This window comes from Pan troglodytes, chromosome 5 (genome assembly GCF_028858775.2).
Source record: "Pan troglodytes isolate AG18354 chromosome 5, NHGRI_mPanTro3-v2.0_pri, whole genome shotgun sequence".
Taxonomy (NCBI): Eukaryota; Metazoa; Chordata; class Mammalia; order Primates; family Hominidae; genus Pan; species Pan troglodytes.
In genome coordinates this window covers 18,652,132-18,671,504 of record NC_072403.2, presented here as the reverse complement: position 1 = coordinate 18,671,504, position 19,373 = coordinate 18,652,132, and the positions used below count along the sequence as shown (strand labels likewise).

The window sequence follows — 19,373 nt, the reverse complement described above, 5'->3', positions numbered from 1 at the left end:
AATTAACTGCTTCCCCCCTTTCTGTTTTGCCAACAGCTATGCGGTTCAGCGGGATGACCCCGCTACGGAGCATTATTGTCTCATTCCAGTCGAATGGACCAATCACATAGCAATGTGTGACCTTGAGACTGGAGAAGGGATTGAGCCTAACTTCATCCCCCACCCCCTTCCAGCCTCCATTCTACCTCTACTTCCAGCATTTTCTTACTTGCAGACCCAGAAGAGGTTGGAGGTCCTGGCCAGTCTCTCACTCTTTTCCTTCTTCACTCACATTTTTATGTGTCTTTAAGTGGCTGGGAACAGCCATGTTGACTCCATACACCCAGAAGGTTGAGGAGAGTTTGCTATTACATCACTTCTGCTAATTTCAGCTCTGCTGATGAGCACACAGACCTCAGCAAATCAACCAGACCATTTCCAACCCCTCTTGACTTTAACAAGACTGGGTCATGCTCTGAGAAATGAAAGCAGAGAAGGAGACGGCTTGCAAGCCCCCTGAGGTTACCACGATAAGTTGGCTTGAGAGGGAGGTAAAAGCAATTCAGAGGACCACTTGGGAAAGCCCAGACAGGATATTATCAGTGGCCTGTGTAAAGTTCCCATCACCATCTAAAGGGAAAGATGCCAGAATTATAAAAACTGACTGCATTATCTTCTCAGCTCTGCTTTGTGACTTCTAAGAATTCAACTGCTTTTCTATTCTAAAATAGGGACATTGTCCTCCTTCTCAATGCATCACCTGTATCATTTGGGACATGCCCATCATCAGGTTGCTTTGACTGATCACCTTAAACATTTCATGGAAAACAGAAAATATGTGGAAAAAAAGATCTCCTCCTTGTCACGAGATCCCATATAACACTCCAGCTTCTTCTTTAATGTGGTGGAAAAACATTCTAAATACCCCAACAGAAGGGCAAGAAAACTGGAACCTAACTGACCATCTTGAAACATGTAATAAAAACAGACACATCAACCACACTTCCCAACAGGCTTGCTCCCTGAATGTACACTAGTAATTATCTGAGGCAGTAACTGAATTCAGCTAAAATAGAGAAGGCAGCTATAGAGAAGCTCAGCGCTTCTCTCAGGAGCCCCTAATCCTGCTGGATTCCAGTCCACTGGGTCATGATGCCTTAAGATTTCAAGTGCTGTGGCTGCAAACTGGAAATTCTCCAAGAGGAAGAGCATTCTTGATTCTTTTTGGACATAAGTGTTGGACACAGGTGGTAGGAAATCATTTCTAACATAGCTTTCTGAGGGGCACTTGCACCAAAAGTTGGGCATTTTTTTAACCACATCCAAGAAGTGTGGATTTATTTATTCTATTATATACCTGCCTCAATTCCAGCAGCAGTTTGGTAGAGGTTATCAACTTAGAAATACCGGTTATTAAACTTTCAGAGCAAGGCTTTAACAGCTACAGCCTACATGGCTGTTCATATAAAACCGACGTGCAAATAAGAGGAATTTCTTTTTCTTATTTTATTACCTTGAGCTCCTTGACTGTAGAAGAATCTTTGAGCTGACTCAACATCCAAGAGTCTGTGAGCAGACTCTACATCCAGAAAATAATCCATTTTGGGATAATCCATCCTTGATGTTCCAAACACAGAGTTTTGAGAGAAAATGTTCACTGGAACACCTATAAAGGGGAAAAAAAATCCACAATATTTTAGATGTCAAGTATAAAGTGTATATATAGATGTACTTTAAAATGTTTGAATAAGAATATCCCATTATAATATTCTACTACTTGATGGACATTTGCAATTCTAAAGCCACCCCCCAGCTTAGCTTTCCTACAGTATGAGAAAATGCTGCATTTAGCCAACATTCATTAAAAGTAATATATTCTACCCAGGAAAAACAGATGATCTGATCTAAAGAGAGATAACATACCAGCCTTTCCTTGCTTTATATTCTCTGGAACATATACTGTTAAATTCACATGCTATCAGTTTTCAAAAGGTCTACTTGATAAATAGCGTCATTAAGTGTCAGCCGTTGTGAGTGTTGATCCTCAGCTCATCCCGGGACTTTCGGATTCCCCTGGAGCAGGGAAAATTGCCTGGGAATCTGAGCCTCCACTCATAGATGCCGTGCGTTTATGACACACACTGACATATTTGCTGTACAAATGCTTTGAATTCCTTCCTTTCTGGCGATTCCCTTCAGCACATTTTATAAAATGCTAGAGGATCGTCACCTGCCTGTGCCTGGCAGGGGCTGATTTTTGAGAAACAATTGTGGTTGGTAGAGCAGCAACAATGATTGCAGCACTGCAATGATCCCTATGATATTATCATACACTAGCCTGTCACAAAGCTAATATACTTCCCCAGAAAACATTCAGCCTGTTGGGTTCTTTTTTCAAGCCTATGTAGCCTTTCCCTGATACTCACACAAATGAATTATCTCTATTTCTGCAGAATATTTTTTTGGAAAGAATTAACAAGACAAAGTCATTAAAACCAAGCTTGGAAGTCTAATCCAATTGGTTTCTCTGTCTAACAGTATGTATTTTAATTTAAGAAACCAAGTCCGGTAAGACAAAACTTTTAAAAATACCCAAAGGTACCCCAATAGCAAATATACTTACTGCAAAAAATAAAAATCAAAGGCTATCTGTCAGCGGTAAAACAAGAGCCGTTCCAGCCAGAGTGTCTTTGATCTTGCTAAATATTCCCGGTGAAAGTAAACGATTTTGATTGTTTGATTAGAGCAGTGATGAATAATGCATACAGTCCACTGGACTTCCTTTATCAGATAAAATGGCCAGAGCACGTTACCTTAGCAACGGAAGGTGACGCCAGCCTCAGCCTCTGCACCCTCCCCTGCGAAGGGAGAAAATTACCAGTTTCCCGTGTAAAACTTTGGCAGAAAATCATCAAATCCACATGCATACATCATGCAGGGCTATTCCCCAGCCCCCTATCTCTTAGGCAGAGAAGTGCCATAGTCATTAAAAAAAAAAAACAGATTTATATCTTCATTGTTTATTTTCATAATCCCAAATCTTAGTTTGATTTGCAGCTACAAAAGAATAGAATATGAAATGATTAAAAATTTAATATATAGAAAAGTTGTCTAGAAATTTTTTGGGGGGCACCAGTTATTACCCTAATGCTGGCCTAAGAGTGGCAGGGAATGGGGGAGTTTAGGGAAAGGCCATTTTAGCTTAGCATACGTTAGACATTCCCCTGTTATAATTAATACACAGAACAGCCACCGGCATCTAGGCTGAAAATAACTCTTCCCTTCTGCAAATCAGTCACTGGAAGAAGCTTAAAAAGCTGTCTGAAATTTCCCAGATTCTGAAAGACGTATTATAGCATAGATTTTGTGGGAGATCCCCACTCCCCCCAACAACCCCCATCCCCGGCAAAGGAAAATTAGCCAAAAAGATATTTGAAAGGAAGAGTCTGGAAGTTAGCGGATACTCACCGGCACTTGTTGACCCCTTTCAACAGGACACGGTAGAGTACAAAACAAAGCAGTGCGATGCTTCTGAGCCCGCAAGCCCAAATGAACAGCTTCTAATTTTCCCTTCAATCTCGCTTCAAGAGCACTGAGCAGAGGGAAGTGATGGATTTGCCCATTTATACTGTGATGAAATGCAACCCTTAAGAAGAGATCTGAGTGGAGCTGCTCTTTAGAACACATTAGACTGCTAATTTAAGAAAATTGAAAGGTTTTGTTTTACTGTCTTTTATGTGTTCTTCTCTGCTACCCCCTCAATTTAATTTGCATTTAAAATTATTCTCATGTCTCCTCAGCTCTCCAAGGTGTGGAGTACTTTCTAATCACGAAGGCTGCTCCAGTAGGGTTTGGTGCAACACCACTTTTATGCTGAGCTGCAAAACAAGGCAGGTAGTCATAATTGTGAGCTGTTTTCTGGAGCGAAATACAGAGGGCACGTTTGATGTCACCCCTTCCCTCTTGCCTGGCTTTCTTCCTTTCCTTGCTTCTGATTGCCTGGTCAAATATCCAGCGCAGATCATGCCAGTCTGCCTAAATGCATTTCTCTCTGTCTGAATGTAGCAAAATAATCCCAACAACAAAAATAAACTTTGGCTAGTATCTCAAGTTATTCTGGTTTAATATCCTTCCTACCAAACCTCAGTAATGACTTTTAGGCACAGTACTTTGAGATCTTCATGCAGGGCATAGTGATAGCCAAATGCAAGCCCTACTGTGGGTTTTCCACAACCTCTTGCACCCTTTGTTGACCAAGCAGAATTGCTCATTAGTATGGTGTGGTGTGCAGTGGGTCAGCTTGTTAAGAAAAGAGCATTTACATTTGATAAGCCTCGGAAGGAAGACCATCAACACCACCCCTGTCCCCCCACTCCCTATACACAGCTCGGCTGGCTGCCCTTGAAAATCCTCTGCTGTTTGTTTTGTGGGGTCTCCCTCTCCCACCCGATCAGAACAGATCAGACACCAAGCCGGTGCTGCAGACAGTTAAGCCTCATGAAAAAGGAAGCTGACACTACCAATCATATGCCCTTGTAGGAAAGTCAACTATGGACTCTGAATTCTCAAAGCTTTGCTCTAACCCAAGGACTGACTTCTTTAAGGTTACTTTTCTATTCAGCACCCACTGGAGACATGCTGAACACTTGACATTTATAAGAGGAGAATGCTGTCTTCTGGTTCCTTTTACTTACTGTGAGGTGTGGGCGACAGGTTCTGAACTCGTTATTGTAATTCTACTGAAATTGTAATGACTCATAGGTGAGAGAAAGAGAGAGAGAGAGTATAAGTCTATGCTGCTGACCAAACCTTTAGGTGAGTGCAAATGAATGTGTGATTGAAGAAAGAGATGCTAAACTGGAAATGTGAAAAATAGAGTTGATTCCCAGGGGGTAGGTGGTGGATTTGGAAGTCAGTCATTTCTGAAGAGTTGACCAAGAAAGGGAAATTTAAAATACTTTACAAAGTGAACAAATAATATGAAAGGGTCATAATTTTAGAAAACTCAGGAGGGAAAATTTCAACTTAAAGAAATGTATTTGGGGCCAGGCACAGAGGCTCACGTCTGTAATCCCAACACTATGAGAAGTCAAGGTGGGTGGATCACCTGAGGTTAGGAGTTCAAGACCAGCCTGGCCAACATGGTGAAACCCCATCTCTACTAAAAATATAAAAAATTAGCCAGGCATGGTGGTGGGCACCTGTAATTCCAGCTACTTGGGAGGCTGAACAGGAGAATCGCTTGAACCTGGGAGGTGGAGGTTGTGGTGAGCTGAGATCATGCCATTGCACTCCAGCCTGGGTGACAGAGCAAGACTCTATCTCAAAAATAAATAAATAAATAAATAAATAAATAAATAAATGTATTTGGGAAGGGGATGATAATTCATTTGCAAACAGGGACTTACTTTTACTAAATAATTATCACTGTGTTCTGTAGCATCATATGACCAACTTCTGTAATAGATTTTCAAAAAATGATCTCACTCTCTGGGGAATATAGCTATAGATTACATATAGGTGTGTGTGTGTGTTCGAAAATTATTTTTAAATATGGTAAAGCATAGTAATGTTCAAAAGCCAATGTCAAAATCTGATTAGCTCAATTCTGTTTTGTAACTTTAAACTGCTCCAAAACAACACTTATAATGGTCTATTGTTCTGAGAAATAATCAGAGAGGAAGGCAAGGTTACATCAAGTATTCAAACTAACAGGTATTCGGCACTGAACAATCCAACCCAAAACATTCTCAAGATTTCAGCTCTGCAAAACTTAATTCAGTGTTAACATATCTCTATGACCTAGAAATAAAATATTATTTTGAAAAATTCCAAAATCAAGTCATATGTTTTACATTGATGGCATTAAAATATGAAAGTGTAGAACTGTAAGGTTGAAACAAATAATCTAGAATTATTAAAAATATGTGAGATGGTAGAGAGATACATACTTTTTTGTTTTTAGTTTGGTTGGAAGAGGATACATATGTGAGTATTCTATACACAAGCAGACGTATTCAATTAATTCAAAATAGAGGTATGCTTCATGATGGAATCTAGAGGCAAGTAAAGATATAAGCTTGTATTTATTTTGGGGGTGTGCTTATTTATTGTGTTAGATGGCAAAAGACCCAAACATTCCAGGAGAGATCACATGATTTGTAAGTAGATAACTTGCTCTTTTTACGTTATGCTGTTGACTTCCATTGGAACAAGCCTGGGTTTATCCTCTGTGCTAAGAGATAAAGCAGTTCTTCTTATTTATAATTTTACAAAGAATTTTCCTTGTTTAATTACCTTATATTCCAGAGCTCCCTAGAAGACCATGTTTTATATTTGTGTTGGAATATTGAGGTCTGGCCTTCTACCTAAATGACATCCTGGAGAAGATTCTTTTTCTGCTAATAAACCCAACTAACTTTAACTTTAAACTATTAGAGACTTTCTTAAAGTGTGATGATATGTTGGATCTGTTGGTTTGGTACCTAGATTAATAATCTTTGTTGAAGTGCTAGCGTGCTAGACAACCACAGAAAACAATATTCATTCATTTTTGCAAAGACCTGACCCCAGAATGTTTCAATAGCAGTGGCTCCCTCTGCTTGATAAGTCATTTTACCTCCCAACCCCTCCATCGAAAGAAATTTCTTTCCTTTTTTTTTCTTTCATTAAAAAAATTAATAGTGACGGGGTCTTGCTATATTGCCCAGGCTGGTCTAGAACCCCTGACCTCAATTGATTCTCCTATCTCAGCCTCCCAAAGTGCTGGGATTACAGGTGTGGCCTCCTTTCCTTTCTTTATAAAGCTTGTCATTAATTGATAGGGGTACTGCAAGTATTTTATCTAAGGCTTTATTCATATTGAAATCTTGATGGCAGAGAAAACATGTTAAGCCATCATCAGTTATTTTTGCTTTAGAGTAATTGAACTTCCAGTTCTTTCTCGTGAATAAGTTTTGATGATACTTAGAAAGCTAAAGAAGGCTGGGAAGACTGGGAAAGTGTGTGGAGAAAGAAGTCTCAGGGGAGAGACCTTAATTCTATTCCGTATAAGCCTACAGTCATGTTTTGAGGGCTTCCTTAAGTTTAAGATACCTGGTACTCTGCTGTTAGAAAAGGGCATTAAATTTGTTAGCATCTTCATTTGAACCAGGGCCAAAGCTGCCTTATAGATTCAGAGGTGGATTCATTAATTCTATTCAAGAACGTTGTGCCAAAGGAGTTTCCCCTTGAGCCATCCTCAGTTAGCAGGAAAAGTCTTCACACCAAAACCACAAAGCCCTCTGCTCTTGAAACTGCCCTGGAGACAGCCACACTGGATAAGGTGCACACTGGACAATATGGTGGGGCCAGGGCCAGGCAGAGGACATCCATTGGCCTCACTTGCTGCCCACTTCTGAAAATATCCTTTCCCTTCTGTTAATACTTTTTAGAAAGGTCAGTTGAGAGAGGAAAGAACAAGAGTTCACATGTCATCTTACCCTTCTGCCAACTGGATTCTAGTAAGTTGATCTTACTTATAATATGAAAATCTTTTTGTTTCAGAGAAAAAATAGTCAGATTCAGTCCCCATCTCTGTGCCCAGGTCGTTCATCTGGAAATAGGGGAAGGGGGAAATGTTGAGTAAGGAAACAAGAAGTTCTCTAGCAACTCTCTACTTACTATAACTGTCAAATATCTAAATATGAAGACGTTAAAATGACCACCCAATGATGGAGAAGTACATTGACAATAGTAATTTTTTTACATGAATTTTAGGATACATAATAATGATATTTGACTTATTCCCTCTGGCGAGAAAATCACATTGCCCTCAATTCTTTCATTCTCTCTCTCTCTCTTTCCTTACTCTCCCCCTCTCTCTGTGTGTGTGATTTATTTTCAACTCTCCTGGAGAAGGCTGACAAATTAGTCACAAGTTCCCTAGTGGGAGGACTAGCCTTTTCCTAGTCCCCCTAAAAATCCAGATAGCAACCCTGAAAATATCCAAACACATATTCAAGAAAGAAAGAACAATAATCTCTAAGAGCCACAAGTCTAATAGACCCTACGTTAATGATATGGCCCTTGAGCCTCCAAAGCACATTGAACAAATAGGACTGAACATAGCAGTGAGAGCTCACAGGGAGGGAGGCAGTGTGGGTCGTATCTAAATAGTAATGGACTTAGGTGACTCATTCCTTTTAGCTTTAAAATACACTGACACATTCTACAGCAAAGTCTGTATGCTTAAATATTAACACTTAATGTTTTTCTTATGTATATGTGCAGGGACATTTGATGCATATCTTTGTATAACAAACAATTATTATTATTCATGACATAGTCCCCAGTTTAATTTGTTGTTCAAAGGTAAATGCTTTTAGGATCTGTCACCTGAAGGCATTGAAGGGTATCATATCACAGGAATTAAGTTTCCAAATCATAATTCTCTGCTCCTCGTGGATTAAAGGTAACAGAAGACTCAACTCCTCTCTCCTAAGAGGAATGCCTTTATTTGTCTTTTCTGAAACAAAGAGAACCTTGTTGGTATTCACTGCATTTTAATATATCATAAACATTATCAGTAAATGAAAGAAAAATAATCTGTCATATTTAGCCTCAAAACACTCATTGCTGTATAATGAGCACCAAAGAAATGTTAGCTAATCATCAGGAGACAATGCAGTGAAGTAGTTAAAAATATCATCTAGAGGATCCTAGTTCTGTAGCAGAACCTTGCACGCTAATCTCCTTGGGTCTCAGTTTCCATCTCTAGCAGAGGAATAAAAATCAGGGCCAAATGAGACAACGCAGAGCCTGAACACAGGAAATACATAGATAGTATTTAACAATATTTTTTGAACAGCCTACATGTATGCAAGGAGTTGAGGGAATAGAGCACCCCTTCCCATCCACCCCAACTGTATCCATCTAATATGTTGAGACATTGCCTCCATCACTCCAATTGCAAATAAGCTCTTAGTCCTCTGAAATTCGGTAGTATTTTGTCTATATCTCTAACGTCTGTTGTAGTTAACTATGTATGTATACATGAAGATTAAATGAGTTAATATGTGTGAAGCAGCTGGAGTGGTGCCTGGCTCCTCGTACACACCCAAGGAGTGTTAGATATTATCATTATTTTTCTTCACAGAGAGTGCTTCAAGGCACATTTTTTTTTTCCTGGTGGGCCATATAAAGTAGGAAAGCATTGAGGACCCATGCCAAGACATCTTCACCAAAAGGACATCTGTTATTCTTTTTGCTACCCTGCTTTCCTGAGAGAAGTTTGCAACAGTGAATGACAAACTAGAGCAGAATTTTCATGAGTTCATCTTCTCTTTCCTCAGCCAAATTAAATGACACGATATATGTAGACGCTTGGCACAGAGTGGGCACTTTATACACTGGGTAATTGCACAACAACTGATGTTCTGGCAGGGTGCAGTGGCTCATGGCTGTAATCCCAGCACTTTGGGAGACTGAGGTGAGAGGTGAGAGGATCGACTGAGCCCAGGAGGTTGGGGCTGCAGTGAGCTGTGATCGCGCCACTGCACTCTAGCCTGGGCAACAGAGCAAGACCGTGTCTCAAAACGAACCAACAAAACAACTGAAGTTTATATTCTTCCAGGGATTGGTCCACAGATCTTGCCCACTGTAAATGTTCAGGTATTATACATTTATTCCTCATTGTTTCATTAGCAGTTGGTAGTTTATCACTCAATATGTGCCAGACACTGTAAATAGTTGCTGGGAATACAATAAGCTAGTTTGATTCCTTCCTCAGGAGATTACAGTTTAGCCTGAACTTTGATTCTCTTAACTTTTTTTCATGTGAAAGCATACACTGAAAACTATCCTATCTGTAAATGAGCAGAAATGTCTAGAAGCAGTCATCTCCAGGGTCTCAGCTACCAACGACCAAGAGAGAGGCATTTTGGTATGCTGGTTGGGAACCTTTGTGTAGTGTTCAACCTTTGATGTGTTTAATTTCTCCTTAGCTTTTCAAATTAGATGGGAATACAGTACTTAGTTGGTGGTAGGGGAGGAAGGAGTAGACACTCAAACCCGGTACTGTGTTTAATGCTGAAATTGTAGGGTGACACTCTCATGTCTGAACTTTGAATAGCAACAAAAAGGATTAGCAGGCTGACTGATGGAAAAAAAAACAAAACAAAAACATGTACCACCATGTTTTAAACGAATAATCTTTAAAAATGGTTTCAAGAGCTGTTGGTTTTAAACCAATTGATTTTTAAATGTGCTTTCACAGTACTACGATGATAATTGCCTTGAGTGAGTTACCATCCGTCACAGGCTCTTTTGTATATTTCACAGATCTCTCCTGGGAGGACAAATAATAGAACTGCATTGTATTTCACTAGCCTGGGAATTGTGGGACCCAAGGTACTTGGGAGAAGTTCATGTTCTTTAGCCCTTAGAGCATTGGGAGTAACATTTTTCAGGTTAGTATAACCTCCTCTGGCAGGGTAAACATTTGGGCTGCATTTTTTTAAAGAGCCCTTGATTTAAAAAAGCTGGTAGTGGTAAACAGCAAGACTCTACCATCACATTTTTAACATAGCTCTGGAGGAACTATGATTTAAAATCAAAAGTCTTCTCATTCCTATGGCAACCAAAGAAGTATTCAACTAATGTAACATGCTGTGTCCATTAAGTGCTGTGTTCCTCCCCCACCTTCTGCTGCCTCCCTCTCTCTGGATCAACCTGAACCTCACTAAGCTGTATACCTGGAAAAAGGCTCTTTTCCAGATGCAGAATTGGCTTGCAACATGCAAGCCATCAAACCCATGAATGTAAAAGGAAAGAGTCCTCCCAGAGGAAACCTTTACAAACCCAAAGGGAAAAAGCACCCCAAAATAGAGACACCGTCTGCTTCCCTCATTTGACATGTTTGAGAGCTCCTTGTTTTAAAGCCAGACACAAATCTGTGAAGAGATTCCCTTGAGTTACAACCCTTTTTGGGAGCAGCTACCATGAAGATAACATATGTGGTGAGACAGAGCCAACAGCACCCACTGTGCTGCAGCACAGCCATGGGAACATTTATCACACATTCCCAGGAAGCTGGAGTGGTTACTCATGCTTATAGAGAAATACCCTACCTGAGCCACTGCCTCATGGGTGGTGGGGGTTGGCTGCCACCATTACTGCCTACATTTCAAGGAGGACTCCAGTGGCTTTATGCTCTCCTAGAGGTTCCTTTTTTTAGTCAGAAGCTGAAGCCTGAGATTCAAAGACCCCAAAATCAAGGACAAGCAGAGTCTGAATTCTGGCTAAGTGATTTTGAAATTTACAAGAAAGAAAATAATTTTCAGGGTGGAGATGGCCAGGGATGCTTTACATAAAGTCTTGCATAGACTCCAATGTGGATGGACTGGTCGTTTGCTTCTGGTTCTTTGGAGAGGTTCAGAGGAACATTCTGAATCACAGAGAAGCATCATACCCCCATTGGCTTCTCTTTGGACTCCAATCCCTGTCCTTCTGTCCCTGGGCTTCCTCAATGAGAGTGTATGTTTGAGAGGAAATTGGGTGAAGACTGTCCTCAATCACTGTATTTGTGGCAAGTGTAAGGACTGAGAGGTCTGTTGCTCTGTGACTTTAGGCACAGTGCTTCCCAGCTCTGGGCTTTTCTCCCATCACTTGTACGACAGTGATGTTAAACTCTTTTAAGTTTAAAGTAAGTCCAAGTCTAAGGTATCTATTGCTCAAAAAGTTTAGAACTGAAGTTAATAGAATTGAGACCTGATGAAAACTTTCTATTTCTTTCTTTTTATAAAACAAGACTAAGATATGTACAAGCAGACTGTACCGTGAGACCCACGGTGCGGGGTCTTGCTGCTCAAAATGTGTCCCTACAGGGGCATCATCACTGGGACACGGGAGCTTGGGACCTGCAGAAGCTTGAGCCCTAGTCCAGACCTCCTGTTTCAGAATCTGCATCTTAATAAGATCTTCAGGAAATTCATGGGCACATTAAAATGTGAAAACTACTGACAGAGAGTTCTTACAGAGGCTGTGTTTCTCTAAATTTGTTGGCACTGAGGTCAACTGTTTCAAGCACCCTGACTTACTTTCCCCATATCCCTGGTGATGTTATTACTGATCATTTATTCCCATCTAACAGGTGAGAAAACCTAAACTCATAGAGATTAGGTAACTTGCCTATAGTCACACAATAGATTATTAGATGTTGGGCTGAGGTGGATTTAAGACAGACTTCCTTGCGTGGCCAATTAGCTGTGAGGGAGAAGAAACGAGGTCTTCTTCAGAATGTCCACCATAAACCTCGCTTGTTTATTAACAATAGCATCTCCTGGTATAAAACCCTTTATCTAGCCTTCCCCACCTGCCCCCCAACTTGACATTGTACTTTTGAATTTAAAAATGATCATTGGATTCTCAAGACAGCCTCATATGAAAATCAAGGGAGGGATTCTCCATTTTACTCAATTCTGCTTCATTCTACAGAAGAGGACAGAAAGTCTAGAGAACCTAATGGACTAGTTGGAGCTAGTAAGTGCCAGAACAAAAGCTGAAGCCCAGATGTTTTGGAGTCAAGCCCATTGTGACAGCACCATCTTCACATTGTGTCTCATTCAGAGTGTTTATCCTGCTGGCTGCTCTGTGCCCACGCTTACCTTAAAGACCAGGACAACTGGTGATGCCTTCTTGGTGATTCTTCTTCGTGATTCTTTTTTACTTTTTTATTACAGAAATTTTATTGTGGTAAGACACACATAATACAAAACTTACCATCTTAACCATTTTTTAGTGTATGGATCAATGGTATTAAGTGCTACACATGAGTGTACAAATATCTCTTTGAGACTCTGCTTTCCATTGTTTTGCATAGTCCAGAAGTGGAATTGCTGAACCATATGGCAATTGTGCTTTTAATTTTTTGAGAAACTGTCATACTGTTTTCCACAGAGGCTGCACCATTTTACATCTCCACCAAGAGTGCAGAAGTGTTCCAGTTTTTCTACATCTTTGCCAGCACTTGTCATTTTCTCTTTTTTTTTAAAAAAAAAATCCAAATGGATATGAAGTTCTTTGTGATTCTTGAAGGAGCATTGCTCTTTGAATGGCCCCGCTTGCACACTGGGTAGGCCAATGGGTGTCTGACACAAAGGCCAAAGCACTTTGATTTGAGCTTGTTATAGAGTCAAGATCACAAGCATGCTGTTGAGAGAGTGAAAAGACAAGCCACATACTAGGAGAAAATGTTTGCAAATCATATATTTGAGAAAGGGATTGTATCTGGTAAGAAAAACTCTCAAGCCTTACAAATAAGAATACAAAAATGCAATAAAAATATGAGCAAGACATTTGAATAGACACATTGCCAAAGGAGACATGTGATGACAAATAAGCACATAAAAAGATGTCCAACATCATCACTCATTAGGGAAGTGCAAATTCAAATGTATTAGAATGTCTAAGGCAAAAAAGGGTGACCATACTGGGTGCTGGCAAGGATGTAGAGCAACTGGAATTCTTAAATTGCTTGTGAAAAGTAAAATTATTACAAGTATGTTGGAAACATTTTGACAGCTTCTTGAATAAATGTTCACCTACCATATGATCCAGCCACTCAACTCCTAGAGGTTACCTAAGAGAAATGAAGGCATATGTCTTGTAAAAAGATTGTTCATAGCAGCTTTATTTTTAACAGTCCCTAACTGAAAATAAGCCAAATGTCCCTCAACAGGTGAATGGATAAAATAATTGTGGTATATTCATACAATGAGATACTACTCAGCAATAATAGGGAATGGACCACTGATACCTGCAACAACACAGATGAATCTCAGAAACATTTTGCTGATTGAAAGAAGCCAGACAAAAAAAAGGAGTACATACTGTGTGATTCAGTGTATATAAAACTGTAGAAAATGCAAACTAATACATACTGACAGATTAGTGGCTGCCTGAGAATGAAGTTGGGTAGAACAGGGGAGATGAGATTATAAAGGGCATAAGGAAATTTTGGGGGATAATGGGTGTGTTCATGATCTTGATTGTGGTGATGGTCTCAACAGTGTATGTAGTTCAAGAGTGAATTAGCCATATTACACACTTTAAATATATAGCATTTGTTGTAAGTCAGTTATGCTTCCAGAAAAGCTATTTTTAAGAATTGAAGGAAACCGTAATACCATAATGGATGTTTTCTCTTCTATTATTTCAGCTTCTATTTTAGATTCAGGAGGTACATGTGCAGGTTTGTTACAAGGATATATTGTATGATGTTGAGGTTTGGGGTATGATTGACCCTGTCACCCAGGTACTAAGCATAGTACCCAATAGTTAGTTTTTCAGCCTCCTCCACCCATTTGTCCCCAGTGTCTATTGTTGCCATCTTGTTGTCTATATGTTCTCAATGTTTAGCTCTCACTCATACGTAAGAACATGTCATATTTGGTTTTGTTCCTGTGTTAGCTGTCTTAGGATAATGGCCTCCAGCAGCATCCATGTTGGATGCAGCCACAGTTTATGGCGGTGTAGTATTCCATGTAGTATTCCATACACCACATTTTCTTTATCCAGTCCACCATTGATGGTCACCTATGTTGGTTCCATGTCTTTGCTATTGTGAATAGTGCTCCAATGAATATACGAGTGCATGTATCTTTTTGGTGGAACAATTTCTTTTGGATAAATACTCAGTAATGGGATTACTGGATCAAATAATAGTTCTAAGTTCTTTGAGAAATCTCCAAACTGCATTCCACAGTGGCTAAATTAATTTACATTCCCACCAATGGTGTATAAGTGTTCCCTATTCTCTGCAGCCTTAATAGTATCTGTTGTTTTTTGACTTTTAATAGTAGCTATTCTGACTGGTGTGAGATGGTATCTCATTGTGATTTTGATTTGCATTTCTCTGATGATTAGTGATGTTGAACATTTTTTCATGTTTGTTGACTGCTTGTATGTCTTCATTTGAGAAGTGTCTATTAATGTCTTTTGACCATTTTTTAATGGGGCTATTTGTTTTTCGTTTCTTCAGTTTTTAAGTTTCTTATAGATTCTGGATATTAGACCTTAGTTGGAGGCATAGTTTGCAAATATTTTCTCTCATTCTATAGGTTGTCTGTTTATTCTGTTTCTCTGTTGATTGTTTATTTACTCCTTCCCTCCCTCCCTCCTTCCTTTCTTCCTTTTCTTCCCTTCCTCCCTCCCTCCCTTTCCTCCTCCTTTCCTTTCCTTTCCTTCCTCCCTCCTCCCTCCCTCCCTCTTCCTTCCTTCCTTCCTTCCTTCCTTCCTTCCTTCCTTCCTTCCTTCCTTTCTCTTTCTTTCTTTTTCCTCCTTTCTTTCTTTCTTTCAACAGGATCTCACTCTGTGTCACCCAGGCTGGAATGCAGTGGTGCAAACATGGCTCACTGCAACCTGGACCCTCCTGGGATCAAGCAATCCTCCTGCCTCAGCTTCCCAAGTAGCTGGGACTACAGACACACCACCATACCCGGCTAATTTTTTTTTATCTTTTGTAGAGATGGGGGATAGTTTCTTTTGCTGTGCAGAAGCTCTTTAGTTTAATTAGTTCCAATCTGTCAATTTTTATTTTTGTTGCAATTGCTTTTGAGGACTTAGTCATAAATTATTTCCCAAGGCTGATATTCAGAATGGTGTTTCCTAGGTTTTCCTCAAAGATTCTTATAGTTTGAAGTCTTACATTTAAATCTTTAACCCATCTTGAGTTAATTTTTGTATATGGTGAACGGTAGGGGTCCAGTTTCTTTCTTCTGCATATGACTAGCCATCTATTACAGCACCATGTATTGAATATGGAGTACTTTCTCCATTGCTTATTTTTGTCAACTTTGTCTAAGATAAGATGACTGTAAATGTGTGGGTTTATTTCTGGGTTCTCTATTCTGTTTCATTGGTCTATGTGTCTGTTTTTATACTGGTACCATGCTCTTTTGGTTATTAACAGCCTTTTAGTATAGTTTTAAGTCTGGTAATTTGATGTCTCCAGCTTTGTGCTTTTTGCTTATGATTGCTTTGGCTATTTAGGCTTCTTTTTGATTCCCTGTGAATTTTAGAATAGCTTTTTTAGTTCTGTGAAAAATGACATTGGTAGTTTGATAGGAATAGCATTGAAACTGTAAATTGCTTTGGGCAGTATGGCCATTTTAATGATATTGATTCTTTTAATCTATGTGTATGAAATATTTTTCCATTTGTTTGTGTCATCTATGATTTCTCTCAGCAGTGTTTTGTTGTTCTCCTTATAGAGATCTTTTACTACCTTGGTTAAATGTATTCCCAAGTATTTATTTTATTTTATTTTTTTGCACTTATTGTAAATGGGATTGCATTATTGATTTGACTCTCAGCTTGAATATTGTTAGTGTATAGAAAAAGATACTTTGATATTGTATCCTGAAACTTCACTGAAGTCATTTATCAATTCCAGGAGCCTTTTGGCAGAGTCTTTAGAATCCTCTATATATAGAATCATATTGTCTACAAAGAAAAATAGACTTCTTCTTTTCCTATTTGGATGCCTTTGATTTCTTTCTTTTGCCTGATTGCTTGAGTGGGACTGCCCCATAATTGACCTTAATGTCCATTTTTCTATTTTATTTCTTTTAGTTAATGTTATGAGAAATTGGAAAGGTGATTTTTGAAGATTTAATTCAGCCTACAAGTATTTCCTCCATTCAGAAAGTAGTTATACCATATATTTCTTATTTTAAAACATGTACAAATTATTGTGAAGCTTCTGCATTAGACATGAAACAATTCTTGCTATAATTATTATTTTTCATAGCATCAAGCCATCTTGACCACTGATGCTAGAAGTAAACTGGCCTTAGTGTAGTAGTGGAAGTCAAATAGCACACCCACGAGTGGCTTAGCACTAAGCAAACTCAAATAAGGTATTTCTCAGAGAGAGGGAAATATAACAAGGAAAGTACATTTTTGAGATTTTAGATGAAAATATAGTGGTTTCAAAGCCAAATTTTATTGAAATGAGATAGAAGCATACATCAAAAAGGGAAAATGGGTCTTTGGAATGGTTATAGGGTTATTTTGTGTCACTGAATGAGCTATTGTTGAAACAAGTTGTTGAATGGTAGTAAGAATTTCTCATATGATCACTTCAGCAACACAATTAAAAAATATATCTCTATCCAGTTTGATTTTGACTCCAGTATCCTTTAGCTCACAGGCTGGTCTGAACTTCTCTGAAGTTGTCTTCAGAAGGAGGCATCTTCTCCAAAGCTCACTTAAACATGGAAAAAAATCCCATATCTTTTAGAGATCGGCAGAATGACATGTTTTTCCATTTTAGTTTCTTGTTTATCTTTAAGAAATATTGAGAAAAGCCAAAAGCTATGTGTATATATATGTAACATACAAACATGAACACACAATGAAAAACTGTTCTTAGAATAAACATTTTCATAACATTTTCATATACAAAAGAGATATAAAAATTTAATTTATTTATCAGAAAAAATGAAGCACAGAGTGCTTATTTGGTATCTATGAGAACTGAATTGTTTATGCCATAAAAACTGGACAAATCGCTATAGTATCAAGCTGGCTAGATTTGATTAATTGACTAATTGACGTTTGTTATCGATTCATAAACATCATAAAACACGAAAGTCATGGAATAAATGCTGACTTTTTTCTTGAAAAGTTCAATTCTGATAAATGGAATGAAGTAATTGAGCATTGTTTATTAAATATTGAACAGTTATTAGATTAAACAATATGAAATCGCTGGTATTAAACCACTTTTGGCTTACAAAAGCGTCAGGCACTGGTGAGGTGCTAAACGTTAAAATATGATTAAAAATAAAATTATTACATTCAAAGAACTCAGTCTACTGAAGAAAACAGACTCAAAATCTGATAAGCGTGAGTGTTCTATAAGACAGGTGTGTGCATAGAGGCAGGGAAGGTGGAAAAACTAACTTTGCTTCAGCAGACATTTTACTAACTGCTATTCACCAGTAATAGTACAATATTTTAATAGAATAATCTACATGTTCTTTTCTGGACTCACAAATTCATTCTGAAGGTAATAACACCAACAACTGTATGTGGAATGATAGAGAATAATTGCCTGGGAATATTTTCAGCTTTTGTGCTCAAAAACTTTAAATCGATCTGTTCTTCTGTCCTCTTAACAAATCCATTTGGAAAATTTTTGGATATCAGCAAGGAGACTGTCATCAAATGATTTATGCAGAACCGAGCAGTGATGCAGTTCCCTGGCAGTCCATTTTGTTGATAGTCATGAAGAGATCAACACTCCAGGGGCCTCTTCTATATACTTGGGATTATTATCATAATCCCCAAATTATAAGATCTTTTGGGAGATAGCTACCATCTTTCTTGATATCCCTGTTTTTAGCCATAAACACATTTTAAATTCATTGGCACTCACATGGCTTTTAATCCTTATAGAGAACTTCTTTCATGTTAAAAACATTATATTAAAAAAAAAACCAAGCTGAACCACTTTCTAAACATTTAAAAGTTTTAAAACACCCACTCACCTTAAAAAAAAAAAAGTAATAGCACACCAAAACTTCTGATGTCACTTTCCATGGATGTTGACGCATTTAGGTTGTCAGTTCTATTTCTGTTCACTTAACTGTAGCCTCCAATTTCCACTTATAGCATTTAGCTTGGAAATTTGGCATTGTTCAAACTTCAATGGCTGCAAAGCCATGTAAAACATGGTACAATAAAAATACGCCTGAAACTGCCACACCTTTTCTGGACAAATCTCGAGTTGGTTTTATAATGGTGAACACGATGCTTTTTTTTCCCCCACTAGGGCTAAACTGTGGAATGAAGGATACAGAAACAGCTATCACATTGCTTAATAAAAACTATCATTTATACATTTGAATTCATCCTAATACATGACTATTTGTTTTTTCTATTTGCTAAATCGACATCTCTTAATTCTGTTGCTCTCTAGGGCAGCTAAGCAATCAATTTGAGCTTAAACAAATAAATGTTTATTGAGCAAGCTGAATTCTTATAGAGAGTCAAAGATGGCAACATTAGGATTCATTTAGTGCAAGCCATTCATTCTGCACTTCCTTTAGTGATGCTAACAGTCAAAACAAAAAAGAAATAATAGAGTTCCTCTTCTAGGGGATGGGGGGGGTTTAGTTTTGTGGAAGGAGAGATTTGTAAGACAAATAATTGCAATTCAGTTTAAAGTGCTGTTTTTAACAGAGGCGTGGAGGAGGGAATTTAACCCACTCATCTTGGACTTTAGAGAATGTTTGACTTAAATTTTGAGGAACTGAGTTTAACAGGAAGATAAAGTGGGGAAGAGAATCTTTGACAGATGGGGTATCCTGAGTAAAGTTGTGGAAGCTAGGGAGAGTCCAGCTTATCTC

The 19,373-nt window shown here is 38.5% G+C and overlaps 1 protein-coding gene and 1 long non-coding RNA gene across 10 annotated transcripts in view; one reads left to right on the top strand and one right to left on the bottom strand.

Moving 5' to 3' along the window:
* The window catches only part of PHACTR1 (phosphatase and actin regulator 1), a 574,604-nt gene extending 570,943 nt beyond the window's left edge, over positions 1–3,661 (bottom strand). The window contains exons 1-3 of one of the 9 annotated variants that reach the window (XM_009450525.5): positions 3,448–3,661; positions 2,793–2,837; positions 1,493–1,645 (exon numbers count right to left, since the gene is read on the bottom strand). In XM_009450525.5, coding sequence (XP_009448800.1) covers positions 1,493–1,595 — 103 coding nt within the window. In that variant the 5' untranslated portion in view covers positions 1,596–1,645; positions 2,793–2,837; positions 3,448–3,661. Of the gene's footprint in view, positions 1–1,492; positions 1,646–1,902; positions 2,222–2,602; positions 2,838–3,447 lie in introns of those variants that run through there. The other 8 variants (XM_009450524.5, XM_063812096.1, XM_063812097.1 and 5 more) reach the window with 8 other exon arrangements.
* Positions 1–19,373, top strand: part of LOC107975061 (uncharacterized) — a 47,121-nt gene that overhangs the window by 21,946 nt on the left and 5,802 nt on the right. The window lies entirely within an intron of this gene.